The sequence below is a fragment of the Mya arenaria genome, chromosome 8 (assembly GCF_026914265.1).
Source record: "Mya arenaria isolate MELC-2E11 chromosome 8, ASM2691426v1".
In the NCBI taxonomy this organism is placed as follows: Eukaryota; Metazoa; Mollusca; class Bivalvia; order Myida; family Myidae; genus Mya; species Mya arenaria.
The window spans coordinates 3,550,805-3,567,945 of NC_069129.1; the positions used below are offsets into that span (position 1 = coordinate 3,550,805).

Here is a 17,141-nt window from a genome sequence, read left to right on the forward strand (position 1 = left end):
GTTTTAATCGAGTATACAGATGGCTTCATTTTTTAATCAAGCAGGTCTTTGTTTGCGGGAAATTGTAAACACTATTTGATAACAGATCTACGATTATTTCTCGTGCAAAATGTGTGATCTTCAGACATTTAGCCAAAAAATTGGTGTCACGTCACCGAGAGTTATCAGGTAAGAAGTGTACGTAAGTTTGTTTTTAAAAATAGACGATCAGTTGGCAGTAATACATAAGACAAATGGTCGTGTTATTTGGGTGCGGGGTGATACAGGAATCCAGTGGATTTCACGTGAAATCCACTCAAAACGTGAAATCCACTCAGAACTCAGTTATTTTAATTAATAATTTATTTTTTTTGTATACATATTAGAAAGTGCCGCATGAAGGGTTTATATTTCAAATTTTATTGAAATTGGTCAAAAAATAAAGAAGTTAGAGCATTTTTTCATTTTTTTCAATTTGAAATATAAACCCTTTATGGGGCACTTTCTAATAAATATACAAAAACAGAAAATTATTTATTAAAATTAATGAGTAATGAGTGGATTTCACTTCTCGAAAACTGGATTTCACCTCGATTTCAGATCTATTTTCGAAAAATTGCTCTAACTTCTTCATTTTTTGACCAATTTCAATAAAATTTGATATATAAACCTTTTATGAGGCACTTTCTAATAAATATACAAATACAGAAAATTATTTTTTAAAATTAATGAGTTATGAGTGGATTTCACTTATCGGAATCTGGATTTCACCTCGATTTCCGATCTATTTTTGGAAAAAAATGAAAAATTGCTCTAACTTCTTTATTTTTTGACCAATTTCAATAAAATTTGAAATATAAACCCTTCATGAGGCACTTTCTAATATGTATACAAAAAAATTAAATTATTAATTAAAATAACTGAGTTCTGAGTGAATTTCACGTTTTGAGTGGATTTCACGTGAAATCCACTGGATTCCTGTATCACCCCGCACCGTGTTATTTTGACATTTCTGTAACGCTACAACTCTTTACTATTTAACACTGGGTAGAAGAATATATAGTAACATTATGCATTGATGTTGAATAATAACAACAAAGTTGTTCAATATATACCAGACAGTGATCTAAACTGGATTTAATTTGTCATTAGAGTCATTATTTTCAAATTTTTGTTTAATAGTACTAAGGCAATAATATTTTCGTAGGAATTAAAATTTATCACGGAGATAATTTCAAAAGTATGATCGTAAGGATGCTGGGATGGTGGACGTTACAAGTCTGCTATAGTAAAACAAAGTTGTCATTACACTCGTTGATGGCAATTTACGTACATGTTTATATTTATCTTTGCCTTAATTTATTATTTGTTTTATTGATATAAAATATGAAATAAATGGTGAAATAGTTATCATCTTATGCATAATGTTTGTTTTCTTAGCATGTTAATCAACTGTAATCTTTTGTAATCCTATTACCCCGCGGTCATTCACACCTTCTCAATCACACCAGATAGCTACTATTAAATTTTGAAATCAGACCGGATGAGACCGGGACTGGGAAATAGTATCGCCCAGCAAATTGTAGAAAAAATCTTAGAAATAATTCGTCAAATGACGCTGTTACTTTTCTTGCCAGACTTAAATATTTAATATTTAATGTACCCTGACATATAATTCAGACAGAGAAATACATTTATAACCATTGACAAAACATGCAAATCCTGACCAATCAGCATTTATAAAAGCTTGTTTCATGACAACGTTAAGAAGATCTACATTGTTGATTTTTGACAGTTGCTAAGTATTGTGAAAACTCATCTTCAAAAATAGAACTTATTGACATTGCATTCAGCATGTTCTTTCATGTCCATACAGGAAGGCAAAGGAATACAGTCAGCTGGTGGACATTCGAAGCAGTAATGCCAGCCTCGCGGCTCTCAAGTTAACAGGTGCCTGTAAAACTCTTGCCTGCATCGACCTGGCCGCCTCCATGTTGAACCACTATGTGGACAAGGTTGGAGTAGAGCTGAACCTGTACATTAAAAAAGAAGTTGATGAATTTATAATTTTACTTTCAAATTTGATTGATAAACACTTGTAAAGCTCTTGTTAGACCTCTGACTGTCCCTTTTTATGGCCTCTTGCTCATTCCCAATTGGAAAATAATTTTGAAAATGTGCAGACTTTATCTTAAATAAATTACATTTTCTTCTCAAATTATAAATATTTTCTGTGATAGATAATATTATTTCCAAATTGCAAATGAATGCCTGAAAAAAGGAGTGTTGGTTTACATTACAAGAGTTATAAAAAAAACTTCCCTTTTACAGGCGTCAGTGGTGCGGGTCTCTGGCACCACGAAGCAGCAGTACTTGGTGTGTCTGAAGACCATTGAAAGTATCCTGGAAGTACAGAGGGTTACCACAGTAAGGGACCTGGCCGTGCAGTTTGGATGTCCAGGTGTAGTGGATCTCGCTCAGAGAATTCTTCAAAAGTAAGGAGTAATATTGAACAAACATATCACATAATGCATATTTATGTTACTATTTACACATAGAATTTAAAAAAAAATTCTTAGCACCTCACTTTTTGATTTTAGCTCGACTATTCGAAGAATAAGGAGAGCTATACTTCTTACCCAAGCGTCGGCGTCGGCGTCACCCCTTGGTTAAGGTTTTGGGTGTAATCACACATAGGTTAATATCTCAGCAACTACTGGATGTATTGCATTGAGACTTCATACAATGGTACTCAACCATCCAACCTACTTTATTAACCAAGTTTGATAACTCTACTTTGCATTTAATGCCAATAATAGGTCTTTATTATTTGACTTAGAAATTCTGGTTAAGGTTTTGCGTGCAAGCACACATAGGTTAATATCTCAGCAACTACTTGAGGAATTGCATTGAGACTTGATACAATGGTACTCAACCATCCAACCTACTCAATTAACCAAGTTAGATAACTCTAGTTTGCATTTAATGCAAATAATAGGCCTTTATTATTTGACTTAGAAATTCTGGTTAAGGTTTTGCGTGCAAGCACACATAGGTTAATATCTCAGCAACTGCTTGAGGTATTGCATTGAGACTTGATACAATGGTACTCAACCATCCAACCTACTTAATTTACCAAGTTAGATAACTCTAGTTTGCATTTAATGCAAATAATTGCCCTTTATTATTCAACTCAGAAATTCTGGTCAAGGTTTTGCATGTAAGCACACATAGGTTAATATCTCAGCAACTACTGGATGAATTGCATTGAGACTTTATAAAATGGTACTCAACCATCCAATCTACTTAAATAACCAAGTAAGATAACTCTAGTTTGCATTGAATTCAAATAATGGCCCCTTTTTATTCAACATAGAAATTCTGGTTACGGTTTTGCATGTAACCACTTTTAAGTCAATGCTTCAGCAAATACATCATGTATTGCATTGAAACTTTACACACAGGCTCCCAACCATTTAACCTTCTTATTTAATCAAGTAAGATAACTCTATCTTTCATATTATATAATTTTTGTCCCTTTATTATGCGACTTAGGCCTAAAAAAAAATTGTTTGGTTAGGGTTACATCCTTAAAAAAAATAGGTAGGGTAGGTAGGCTTTTTATTTTTTTTTATTTTTTTTTTTATTAGGTTTTATATAAGAATATAATTTTCATCATTGGAGAATGGTGTTAAAGCTATCTTCTGTACATTTAAGGTTTAAACTTAATATTAAAAAGCAATTAAAAAAAAAACGAATTTTTTTTTTTTTTTTTTTTTTTTTTTTTTAGTTTTTCATTTTTTTTCAAACTGACTATAAAAACGGTAGGGTCGGCGCCTATTCCGTAGGTAGGGTCGGGTAACCCGAACCAAATGTATTTTTTTTTTAGGCCTTAGAAGGTCTTGCATGTTAGCACACATAGGATAATATCTCAGCAACTTGTAACTTGATGTATTGCATTGAGACTTTATACAATGGTATTCAACCACCCAACCTAATTGAATAATCAAGTTAGATAACTGTGTTTTTCAAATAATGGCCCTTTATTATTACACTTAAAAATTCTGGTTAAATTTTTTCATGTAACCACATTTATGTTAATATCTCCGCACATCATGTATTGCATTGAAATCTAATCTAACAGTGATCCATGCATGTTTCGCCAAAACTTTTCAATCTTTACACTGAAAAGCAGCGGAATAGTCAAGCGCGCTGTCTCTATGACAGCTCTTGTTTTTAATAGAACTGCATGTATCAAGAAATTAACTATTGAGTTGTCCCTTTTTATTTATCTCTGGTCTCGAGAGAAGTGAAAGGAATAAAATGCAATTCCAAATTCTTTTGAAATGGCATCAACTAAAATTACTGTTTAGCATTTGTTTGTTTATGTTTCAATAAAAGACTACTTTTTTCTGCAGGTACTCTGCGAGTAAGCAAGTGGGAGGGGACGATATGGACTTCAACACCAGCCTTTTCCAGGGGGCAGCGCTATGTGCAGCATGCAGGTAGGTCAAATTATTGCACCAGTGGTTTTTGATCTCATGGACACTGATTATGTATCTCCAATAAACTCCTCTGTTATAACTCCCAAGTATTTCAAGGCAGTGTCTTCAATATCAAACAACGTCCAAATATCTTCGAAAAACATTTGCTAAATTTAAGGATTGATAGTAGGCTAAAATATATATACACCGGAGCAGTCAGGTAAAATCTAGTTTTAATTTTAAAAACATAAAATTGCAATTAGCAGCCCCAATTGGATTTGGAAAAAATGGAGCACATTGTCAAATACTTATGATATATTCTGATGATTTCAACCATGTTCTGTTGAGAAGAACCATTTACTATCGACAGTAAAACTTGGTAATTTTTGTCTTGTTTGTGTCCTGTGTGTTGGGCTTTTAATCTGTGTGCCCATGTACAAACACTGCTGGTCATGTCCCTGTATGTTCTGGCTGCTGATCTCATCACTGTAATTTCTGGCTGCTGGGCTCATTACTGTAGATTCTGGCTGCTGGGTTCATTCTTGTAGTTTCTGGCTGCTGGGCTCATTATTGTAGTTTCTGGCTGCTAGGTTCATTCATGTAGTTTCTGGCTGCTGGGCTCATTACTGTAGATTCTGGCTGCTGGGCTAATTACTGTAGTTTCTGGCTGCTGGGCTAATTACTGTAGTTTCTGGCTGCTAGGCTTATCCCTGTAGATTCTGGCTGCTGGGCTCATTACTGTAGTTTGTTGTTGCTAGGCTTATCCCTGTAGATTCTGTCTGCTGGGCTCATCCCTGTAGATTGTGGCTGCTGGACTCATACCTATAGATTCTGGCTGCTGGTCTCATCCCTTTAGATTCTGGCTGCTGGGCTCATCCCTGTAGATTCTGGCTGCTGGGCTCATCCCTGTAGATTCTGGCTGCTGGGCTCATCCCTGTAGATTCTGGCTGCTGGGCTCATCCCTGTAGATTCTGGCTGCTGGGCTCATTACTGTAGTTTCTGGCTGCTGGGCTCATCCCTGTATTTTTAGCTGCTGGGTTCATCCCTGTAGTGTCAGGCTGCTAGGCTCATTACTGTAGATTCTGGCTTCTGGGCCAATCCTTGTAGTTTCTGACTGCTGGGCTCATCCCTGTAGATTCTGGCTTCTGGGCCAATCCTTGTAGATTCTGGCTGCTGGGAGCATCCCTGTTGTTTCTAGCTGCTGGGCTCATCACTGTAGATTCTGGCTGCTGAGCTCATCCATGTAGTGTCAGGCTGCTGGGCTCATCACTGTAGATTCTGGCTGCTGGGCTCATTACTGTAGTTTCTGGCTGCTGGGCTCATTACTGTTGTTTCTTGCTGCTAGGCTTATCTCTGTAGTTTCTGACTGCAGGGCTCATTACTGTAGTGTCAGGCTGCTTAGTTCATCACTGTAGATTCTGGCTGCTGGGCTCATCCCTGTAGATTCTGGCTGCTTGGCTCATTACTGTAATTTCTTGCTGCTAGGCTTATCCCTGTAGATTCTGGCTGCTGGGCTCATACCTGTAGTGTCAGGCTGCTGGGCTCATCACTGTAGATTCTGGCTGCTGGACTCATCCCTGTAGATTCTGGCTGCTGGGCTCATCCCTGTAGATTCTTGCTGCTAGGCTTATCTCTGTAGTTTCTGGCTGCTGGGCTCATTACTGTAGTTTCTTGCTGCTAGGCATATCCCTGTAGTTTCTGGCTGCTGTGCTCATTACTGTAGTTTCTGGCTGCTGGGCTCATTACTGTAGTTTCTTTCTGCTAGGCTTATCCCTGTAGTTTCTGGCTGCTTGGCTCACTACTGTAGATTCTGGCTGCTGGGTTCATTCCTGTAGTGACTGGCTGCTTGGCTCATTACTGTAGTTTCTGGCTGCTAGGTTCATTCCTGTAGTTTCTGGCTGCTGGGCTCATTACTGTAGATTCTGGCTGCTGGGTTCATTACTGTAGTTTCTGGCTGCTGGGCTCATACCTGTAGTTTCTTGCTGCTAGGCTTATCCCTGTAGAATCTGGCTGCTGGGCTCATTACTGTAGTTCATGCTGCTAGGCTTATCCCTGTAGATTCTGGCTGCTGGGCTCATAACTGTAGTTTCTAGCTGCTGGGCTCATCCCTTTAGATTCTGGCTGCTGGGCTCATCCCTGTAGTGTCTGGCTGCTTGGCTTATCCCATAGATTCTGGCTGCTGGGCTCATCCCTATAGATTCTGGCTGCTGGGCTCATTACTGTAGATTCTGGCTGCTGAGCTCATCCCTGTAGATTCTGGCTGCTGGGCTCATTACTGTAGATTCTGGCTGCTTGGCTCATCCCTGTAGTGTCAGGCTGCTGGGCTCATTACTGTTGTTTCTGGCTGCTGGGCTCATCCTTTTAGTTTCTGGCTGCTGGGCTCATCCCTGTAGTGTCTGGCGGCTGGACTCATCCCTGTAGATTCTGGCCGCTGGGCTCATCCCTGTAGTTTCTAGCTGCTGGGCTCATCCCTGTAGTGTCAGGCTGCTGGGCTCATCACTGTATATTCTGGCTGCTGGGCTCATTACTGTAGTTTCTGGCTGCTGGGCTCATTACTGTAGTTTCTTGCTGCTAGGCTTTTCTCTGTATATTCTGGCTGTTTGGCTCATTACTGTAGTTTCTTGCTGCTAGGCTTATCCCTGTAGATTCTGGCTGCTGGGCTCATCCCTGTAGTGTCAGGCTGCTGGGTTCATTACTGTAGTTTCTGGCTGCTGGGCTCATTAATGTAATTTTTTGCTGCTATGCTTATCCCTGCAGATTCTTGCTGCTGGGCTCACTACTGTAGTTTCTGGCTGCTGGGCTTATTACTGTAGTTTCTGGCTGCTGGGCTTATTCCTGTAGGTTCTGGCTGCTTGGCTCATCCCTGTAGTGTCTGGCTGCTGGGCTTATTCCTGTAGGTTCTGGCCGCTGGGCTCATCCCTGTTGTGTCTGGCTGCTGGTCTCACTACTGTAGTTTCTGGCTGTAGGGCTCATGACTGTAGTTTCTGACTGCTGGGATTATCCCTGTAGTGTCTGGCTGCTGGGCTCATCCCTGTAGATTCCAGCTGCTGGGTTCATCCTTGTAGATTCTGGCTGCTTGGCTCATCCCTGCAGATTTTTGCTGCTGGGATTCTGGCTGCAGGGCTTATTCCTGTAGTGTCTGGCTGCTGGGCTCACTACTGTATTTTCTGGCTGCTGGGCTCATCCCTGTAGTGTCTGGCTGCTGGGCTCACAACTGTAGTTTCTAGCTGCTGGGCTCATCCCTGCAGTTTCTGGCTGCTGGGCTCATCCCTGTAGTGTCTGGCTGCTGGGCTCACTACTGTAGTTTCTAGCTGCTGGGCTCATCCCTGTATTTTCTGGCTGCTGGGCTCATCCCTGTAGTGTCTGGCTGCTGGGCTCACTACTGTAGTTTCTAGCTGCTGGGCTCATCCCTGTAGTTTCTGGCTGCTGGGCTCATCCCTGTACATTCTGGCTGCTGGGCTCATCCCTGTAGTTTCTGGCTGCTGAGCTCATCTCTGTAGATTCTGGCTGCTGGGCTCATCCTTGTAGTTTCTAGCTGCTGGGCTCATCCCTGTAGTGTCAGGCTGTTGGGCTCATTACTGTAGTTTCTGGCTGTAGGGCTCATTGCTGTAGTTTCTGACTGCTGGGATTATCACTGTAGTGTCTGGCTGCTGGGCTCATCCCTGTAGATTACGGCTGCTGGGTTCATCCTTGTAGATTCTGGCTGCTATGCTTGTCCCTGTAGTTCCTGGCTGCTGGGCTCATCCCTTAGTTTCTGGCTTATGGGCTTTGATCAGTTCTGAAAAAAGTTCGACTCTGTTTATGAAAAATAAGCTTGCACAATTAATTTTGCATTTAAACAGTTAAAATGTTAATAAAGAAAAGACTTCACAAACTCAGTGTTACTATTATAACTATAAAATGAAGCCATTGAGCATATATGTAAGTGTACTTATCTGCTGTTTCATTGTAATCTAGGAAACAGAAGATGAAGGTTGACAGGGGAAAGTTCAAGGAGTTGTGTGCTGTCAAGAGGTCATGCTTTGATACCCTCACTACAGAGATGGAGAAAATTGCTGATAGTTTAGAAGGTGGGTCAATCATTCTGTGATTGAAAATTGACAAAGTTGATGATAATTAAAAAAAAAATGTCTATAAAATGTATTGGTACTTCAGAAGCATTTACATTTGCCTGGGTTTTTACTAGATATTTGGTAGCAAAAATGCTTTTAAGATGTGGTGAAGGTTATCATGATAATAATGACCTTTTATTTTGGTAATAAACTACCAAATTATACATTGAACAAAACTGAACAAGTCTGATTTTGGTCTTTAAGGAGAAAAGAAGAGTACAACGAAGAAACGAGGGTCCACATTGTTAGATGAAATAGAAAGGCAAGCACAAGGTGAGGTTTTGTGACAAAACAGCAGTCTGTTTGTTTTTTCCTATAAGAAACACATACTGTAATCAGGTCCTGTACACACGGGTGCGAAACAGTGGCTCCAGCTCTATCAGGAGCCATTGTTTCGCTCTTTTAGGAGCTGTATATAAAAAAGAGCCAATGACACTTCCAAGCTAGAGCAAAAGAACGGATATCATCATAAAACGTTAGTATGACTCGTTATTTTATCTAATATCACAATTATGAGGGCTTATTTGAGAAATCGGGGAATGCAGTGCCATATAAATATGTTTAATCTTCACACGTTTTTCCGTTATTTTGTAAACATATTGTTTATGGAGTTATCATTCCGATTCTCCCATCAAACACATGCATGTTTACAAACGAAAGTAGAACATTTTCACCAATTTTCATTTGAGTTTCACTCAAGAAGTTTACATTTAAGATAAAACCAGTATTATCGAGTGCTTTTATTTTGTTGGGAATAAAAACTACCGCCTTTTTACTGGAATAAGAATGTTTATACTCTTTTTCTGGGTTGAGCTTGAGTTCTTCTTCCAATCAATGAAAATCTGGTTTTCTTGCATTGCATGGTAACTTTCTATTCTTTGTAACTATCTTGTGTTTGCAAGAAATTTCTCTTCAAGAATTTGTCTTGTAGTTCCCCTGCATTCTTTCAGACATGCCAGAAAAGAAACCACGAGCTGATGATGAGGAGGAGGAAGTGGAGCGACGCATAGACTTCGAGGAATGGAAACGGAAAATTTTGGAAAATGCTGCAAAAGCAAACTCTTGATGAAAAGGACAGACTGTGAAAAAGACCACATTGATGATTTGTGTATCTGTTATTAGGCTTATTAGCTTGTTTCAAAGTACTGATAGAAATGGAATTGTAAGGCACACCAAGCATGCAGCATCTGGAACTTGAATCATCACTTAATTCGAATGAAATAAGTACATGTCACCTGCATGTATGTTAATGTCATATATGACTAAACTACAAATGACAATGAATTATTGATCATTGTTTTGGTTATTCGATTTCCTGTTTTGGTATTCTAATATTCTTTGATTCATTTGTACAGGCCATACTATGTATTTTAGTTTACACCATTAAATTCTTTTGTATGTAAATTTTTTAAAAAATGTAATTTTATCAAAATTACATAATTATACATGTCATGGAAACAAGGTTCATACTTATTCTCATAGGTCAGATATTTGTTGGTTGTAAAAAAAATGTTGATGTCAGTTTAAACATAATTTATTGCTTTTGAATAAAAATTGTTCAATATTTGTATAGTTTCTTTTTAATTCCCTAATGGCAAACTGTTGCAATTGTTGTCGGTCATGTGTTGTCAATATTGTCTAGTTTACACCCTTGCAGCTACATACTCGGTTCAGAATATGTGTAAATATCAAATAATCTTCAATTAAATGTCATACTGGGTCAAAAAGTAGGTCACCATTTATATTAAATAATTTTTAAGCATTGAAATAACAAAACAACAGCTTTTGAAATTCTCACTTCAAAATTTTTATAATGTCACCCATGTAACAAGCACCCATTATGGAAAAATATCATGTAAAGGAAAAATAACGAAATAAATATCTAAGGTAGGGTTATTATTCTTGGGTACTACACTTCCTGTCATTGCCATATAATTATATACCAAGTTTCCTTTGAATCCTTGTAGTAAATTCCAAGATATGGCCTGGACAATCACCCATTTTTTAAAACTATGGGGTCAAGAGGTGCTAATAAAATTAATACTTGTATGCAGGATAGGATTATTATTCTGGGGTTCTGCACCTCCTGTATTTCCATCTATCTACATTTTCATGTTAATCCCGTCAGTACTTTCAGACAAGCATCCATTATCAAAAAATATTAAGAAAAGGAGAGTTAAAAAAATATGCAGGGCAGGATTATGGTTCTGCACTGCACTTCCTCCCATTGTCATCTATCTACATTTCAAGCTTCATTTCAATCCCAAAAGTATTTTCCAAGATGTGGCCATAACAAACTCCCATTTTCAAAAACTATCAGACTAAGGAGAGTTTCAGGGGAGATAACTCAAAAAGTGCAGGGCAGGATTTGATTCTTGGTTCCTGAACATCCTCTTATTGCCAAATGTCAATCATTTAAAGTTTCATTTCAATCCATTTAGTATATTACAAGATATTCACAAGACAAGCACCCTCTTTTAAAAATACATTTTGTCTGGGAAAGAGGATGGCATCAAAAAGAATATACAAGGCAGGATCTATGTATAAAATAAGTTTTATTTCATACCCTTTAGAATTTTTTAAGATATAATCTATACCAGCATCAATTATAAAAAAATGGTAAAGAGGAGATAACTAAATGATTATAATTGAAGAGTAGGGTTCTTGTGCGCTGATCTTCCCCCTTATTTCAATAAATCTTATTTGAAATTTCATTTCAATCCCTTTAGTATTGGTTAAGATATGGCCCGGATAAACACCAATTATTAAAAATGTTTACATAGGGGAGATAACTTAATAAATATGATTATGGTTCTTGTGTTCTGCACTTTCAGTCATTGCCATCTGTGTATATAACAAGGTTTATTTCAATACCATCTGTAGATTTTAAGTTATTTTCTGGACAATAACAATAATAAAAAAATGGTTAAGGGGAGTTTGCTTATTAAATATGCATGATAGGATTATAGTTCTTGTGTATGACACTTCCTTTCATTGCCAGATACCTATATTTGAAGTTTTATTTCAATCCATTTAGTATTTTCAAGGGTGTACAAGCGCCAATTATGAAAACATGATCAAGGGAAGATAACTTAATACTTATGCATGATAAGATTATGGTTCTTGTGTACAGCACGTCCTCCCATTGCCATCTATGTGTATACCAAGTTTTATTATGTCTCCCCCTCTCTGGGGGAGACATATTGTTTTTGCCCTGTCCGTCAGTCCGGTAGTCCGTCAGTCCAACCGTACGTCACACTTCGTTTCCGATCGATAACTGGAAAACCGCATGACCTAGGATCACCAAACTTGGTAGGGAGGTTGGTCGTGAGGTGTAGAGGATCCCTATTGTTTTTGGGGTCACTAGGTCAAAGGTCAAGGTCGCGGCGACCCCCAATATAAAAAACATTTCCGCTCAAAATCTTGAGAACGGTTTGACCTAGGTTCACCAAACTTGGTAGGGAGGTTGGTCATGAGGTGTAGAAGATCCCTATTGTTTTTGGGGTCACTAGGTCAAAGGTCAAGGTCGCGGCGACCCCCAATGTAAAAAACATTTCCGCTCAATATCTTGAGAATGGTTTGACCTAGGTTCACCAAACTTGGTAGGGAGGTTGATCATGAGGTTTAGAAAACTCCTATATTTTGGGGGGTCACAAGGTCAAAGGTCAACGTCGCTGTGACCTCTAATGTAAAAAAATATTTCCGTGCAATATCAGGAGAATGCTTTGATCTAGGTTCACCAAACTTTGAAGTGAGGTTGGTCATGATGTCTAGATGATCCCAATTGTTTTGGGGGTAACAAGGTCAATAGTCAAGGTCGTGGTGACCTTCCATGTAAAAATCATTTGCGTGTAATATCTTTATGTCTCCCCCATTCATGGGGAGACATATTGTTTTTGCCCTGTCCGTCAGTCAGTCCAGTCTGTCAGTCAGTCAGTCAGTACGTCACACTTCGTTTCCGCCCAATAACTATAGAACTCTTAGACCCAGGAACTTCATACTTGGTATGCTAGTTGGTCATGACTAGTAGATGACCCCTATTGAATTTGGGGTCACTAGGTCAAAGATCAGGGTCAACGTGACCTTGAGGTGAAGAAACGGTTTCCACTCAATAACTAAAGATCCTTTGGGTCCAGGAACTTCATACTTGGTATGCTAGTTGTTCATGACTATTAGATGACTCCTATTGATTTTGAGATCAAAAGGTCAAAGGTCAAGGTTACCTTCAGGTAAAAAATGTTATGTTGGCAGTGACCTTAAGCTAAAAAATGGTTTCTGCTCAATAACTAAAGAAAGCTTGTACCCAGGAACTTCATAGTTGTTCATGACTAGTAGATGACTCCTATTGATTTTGAGATCAGTAGGTCAATGGTCAAGGTCACCGTGACCTTGAGGTGAAGAAACTGTTTCCGCTCAATAACTAGAGAACGCTTGCAACCAGGAATTTCATACTTGGTATGCTAGTTGGTCATGACTAGAAGATGACCCATATTGATTTTGAGATCACTAGGTCAAAGGTCAAGGTTGCCATGACCTTGAAGTGAAGAAAAAGTTTCCGCTCAATAACTAAAGATCCTTTGGTTTCAGGAACTTCATACTTGGTAAGCTAGTTGTTCATGACTAGAAGATGACCCCTATTGATTTTCAGATCAAAAGGTCAAAGGTCAAGGTTACCTTCAGGTAAAAAATGATACGTTGGCGGTGACCTTAAGCTTAAAAATGGTTTCTGCTCAATAACTTAAGAACGCTTGTACCCAGGAACTTCATTCTTGGTACGCTAGTCGGTCATGACTAGTAGATGACCCCTATTGATTTTGAGATCAGTAGGTCAAAGGTCAAGGTTGCCATGACCTTGAGTTGAAGAAATGGTTACCGCTCAGTAACTAAAGAACACTTGCACCCAAGAACTTAATACTTGGTATGCAAGTTGGTTATGTAGATGATCCCTATTGATGTTGTGATCAGTAGGTAAAAGGTCATGGTCACGATGACTGTGAGCTGAAAAATGGTTTCCGATCAATAATTGAATAACGCTTGCGCCCAGGAACTTCATACAATGCAAACTTCGTTTACATTTTCCATGATTAATCAACAACACTTTCTTCTCTTCACTATTTAATATAATCTAATAAACCAAACTTCACTGTTGGTTTGTCTCCAGTCCAAAGTTACAAATTTCATGTCCATCTTTTATTTTTCCTCAGCTACGACCACACAATAGGGGAGACAAGCGCTTTTTCAAAAAAGCAATCTCTAGTTTTAATCCCATCCATAGTTTTGAACTGCTTTTAAGAACTAGGGTGTGCAAGCACCAATTATGATAAAATGGTTATATAACTCAATCATTATGCAGATAGGATTATGGTTCTTGTGCACTGCACTTCATCTAATTGCCATTTTCAATCCCATCAGTAGTTTGAAGTGATTTCATGGGACAAGGGAATGGAGGGACAGATAGACAAAGAGGCAACTATTTGCCCTCCCTCTAGGGAGAATTGTTTTTAAAGATTCAAAATTACAATTATTATTTCTAAAGTTATAGCAATACACCTTGCTACACATGTGCATCTATGTGTACAAAGTTTCATTTGAATATCTTGACCTGTTTTAGAGTTGTGGCTTAGGTTAAAGTAATGCATACTTACAACCACAAGAAGGCTATCACAATACCTCAAACCTCAGGGAGCCATTATTGTGACCACTCCATGCAATACCTCAAACCTCAGGTAGCCATTATTGTGACCACTCCACGCAATACCTCAAACCTCAGGTAGCCATTATTGTGACCACTCCACACAATACCTCTAACCTCAGGTAGCCATTATTGTGACCACTCCACGCAATACCTCAAACCTCAGGTAGCCATTAATGTGACCACTCCACACAATACCTCAAGCCTCAGGTAGCCATTATTGTGACCACTCCACACAATACCTCTAACCTCAGGTAGCCATTATTGTGACCACTCCATGCAATACCCCAAACCTCAGGTAGCAATTATTGTGACCTCTCCACAAAATACCTCAAGCCTCAGGTAACCATTATTGTGACCACTCCACACAATACCTCAAGCCTCAGGTAGCCATTATTGTGACCTCTCCACACAATACCTCAAGCCTCAGGTAGCCATTATTGTGACCACTCCACACAATACCTCAAACCTCAGGTAGCCATTATTGTGACCACTCCACACAATACCTCAAACCTCAGGCAGCCATTATTGTGACCACTCCACACAATACCTCAAACCTCAGGTAGCCATTATTGTGACCACTCCACACAATACCTCAAACCTCAGGTAGCCATTATTGTGACCACTCCACACAATACCTCAAGCCTCAGGTAGCCATTATTGTGACCACGCCATACAATACCTCAAGCCTCAGGTAGCCATTATTGTGGCCACTCCACACAATACCTCAAGCCTCAGGTGGCCATTATTGTGACCACTCCACACAATACCTCTAACCTCAGGAGGCCATTATTGTGACCATGCCACACAATACCTCTAACCTCAGGTAGCCATTATTGTGACCATGCCACCCAATGCCTCTAACCTCAGGTAGCCATTACTGTGACCATGCCACCCAATACCTCTAACCTCAGGTAGCCATTATTGTGACCACGCCACACAATACCTCAAACCTCAGGTAGCCATTAATACCTCAAACCTCAGGTAGCCATTATTGTGACCACGCCACACAATACCTCAAACCTCAGGTAGCCATTAATACCTCAAACCTCAGGTAGCCATTATTGTGACCACTCCACACAATACCTCAAACCTCAGGTAGCCATTATTGTGACCACGCAATACCTCTAACCTCAGGTAGCCATTATTGTGACCGCTCCATGCAATACCCCAAACCTCAGGTAGCCATTATTGTGACCTCTCCACAAAATACCTCAAGCCTCAGGTAACCATTATTGTGACCACTCCACACAATACCTCAAGCCTCAGGTAGCCATTATTGTGACCTCTCCACACAATACCTCAAGCCTCAGGTAGCCATTATTGTAACCACTCCACACAATACCTCAAACCTCAGGCAGCCATTATTGTGACCACTCCACACAATACCTCAAACCTCAGGTAACCATTATTGTGACCACTTCACACAATACCTCAAACCTCAGGTAGCCATTATTGTGACCACTCCACACAATACCTCAAGCCTCAGGTAGCCATTATTGTGACCACGCCATAAAATACCTCAAGCCTCAGGTAGCCATTATTGTGGCCACTCCACACAATACACAATACCTCAAGCCTCAGGTAGCCATTATTGTGACCACTCCACACAATACCTCTAACCTCAGGAGGCCATTATTTTGACCATGCCACACAATACCTCTAACCTCAGGTAGCCATTATTGTGACCATGCCACCCAATACCTCTAACCTCAGGTAGCCATTATTGTGACCATGCCACCCAATACCTCTAACCTCAGGTAGCCATTATTGTGACCATGCCACACAATACCTCAAACCTCAGGTAGCCATTAATACCTCAAACCTCAGGTAGCCATTATTGTGACCACTCCGCACAATACCTCAAACCTCAGGTAGCCATTATTGCGACCACCCACACAATACCTCATACCTCAGGTAGCCATTATTGTGACCACTCCACACAATACCTCAAACCCCAGGTATCCATTATTGTGACCACCCACACAATACCTCAAACCTCAGGTAGCCATTATTGTGACCACTCCACGCAATACCTCTAACCTCAGGTAGCCATTATTATGACCACTCCACACAATACCTCTAACCTCAGGTAGCCATTAATACCTCAAACCTCAGGTAGCCATTATTGTGACCACTCCACACAATACCTCAAACCTCAGGTAGCCATTATTATGACCACTCCACACAATACCTCTAACCTCAGGTAGCCATTATTGTGACCACTCCATGCAATACCCCAAACCTCAGGTAGCCATTATTGTGACCACTCCACACAATACCTCTAACCTCAGGCAGCCATTATTGTGACCACTCCACACAATACCTGAAACCTCAGGTAACCATTATTGTGACCACTTCACACAATACCTCAAACCTCAGGTAGCCATTATTGTGACCACTCCACACAATACCTCAAGCCTCAGGTAGCCATTATTGTGACCACGCCATACAATACCTCAAGCCTCAGGTAGCCATTATTGTGGCCACTCCACACAATACACAATACCTCAAGCCTCAGGTAGCCATTATTGTGACCACTCCACACAATACCTCAAACCTCAGGCAGCCATTATTGTGACCACACCAACACATTGTGTTAAGCACATAATAAGTATTCTGTGCATAATCACAGGCCACACTTCATGTGGCAAAGGTTAGATTACGAAACAGCTTTTTTGTGTCCCCTCAATGACTCTTAGCAAAGATTTCATAACAGTTTCTTTTTATAAACCTAAAATGTATTTTCCTTAAAACATAAAACATATTATTTTCTGATTTTCCTTTCTGGAACAAACTTCATTTCCAATTTCCAAACTATTTACTACCCGGACCAGTACATAGATACACATGCACAAAGAATAACAAATGGTA

The 17,141-nt window shown here is 39.5% G+C and overlaps 1 protein-coding gene across 1 annotated transcript; it reads left to right on the plus strand.

The window, feature by feature from the left end:
• The first annotated feature begins 30 nt into the window (after window positions 1–30).
• On the plus strand, window positions 31–10,123 carry LOC128243842 (origin recognition complex subunit 6-like). The gene is made up of 7 exons (XM_052961825.1): window positions 31–168; window positions 1,856–1,994; window positions 2,311–2,474; window positions 4,398–4,484; window positions 8,421–8,533; window positions 8,780–8,848; window positions 9,526–10,123. The coding sequence occupies exons 1-7, from the start codon at window positions 110–112 to the stop codon at window positions 9,639–9,641; spliced, it is 747 nt and encodes a 248-aa protein (XP_052817785.1). The 5' UTR covers window positions 31–109; the 3' UTR covers window positions 9,642–10,123.
• Window positions 10,124–17,141: the final 7,018 nt, after the last annotated feature.

Excerpts from the sequence above, each read along its gene's own strand:
- LOC128243842 (XM_052961825.1), top strand. The coding sequence starts at position 110 with ATGTGTGATCTTCAGACATTTAGCCAAAAAATTGGTGTCACGTCACCG. Across the intron at positions 169-1,855 it reads ACGTCACCGAGAGTTATCAG|GAAGGCAAAGGAATACAGTC; the intron begins GTAAGAAGTGTA and ends ATGTCCATACAG. Across the intron at positions 4,485-8,420 it reads GCGCTATGTGCAGCATGCAG|GAAACAGAAGATGAAGGTTG; the intron begins GTAGGTCAAATT and ends ATTGTAATCTAG.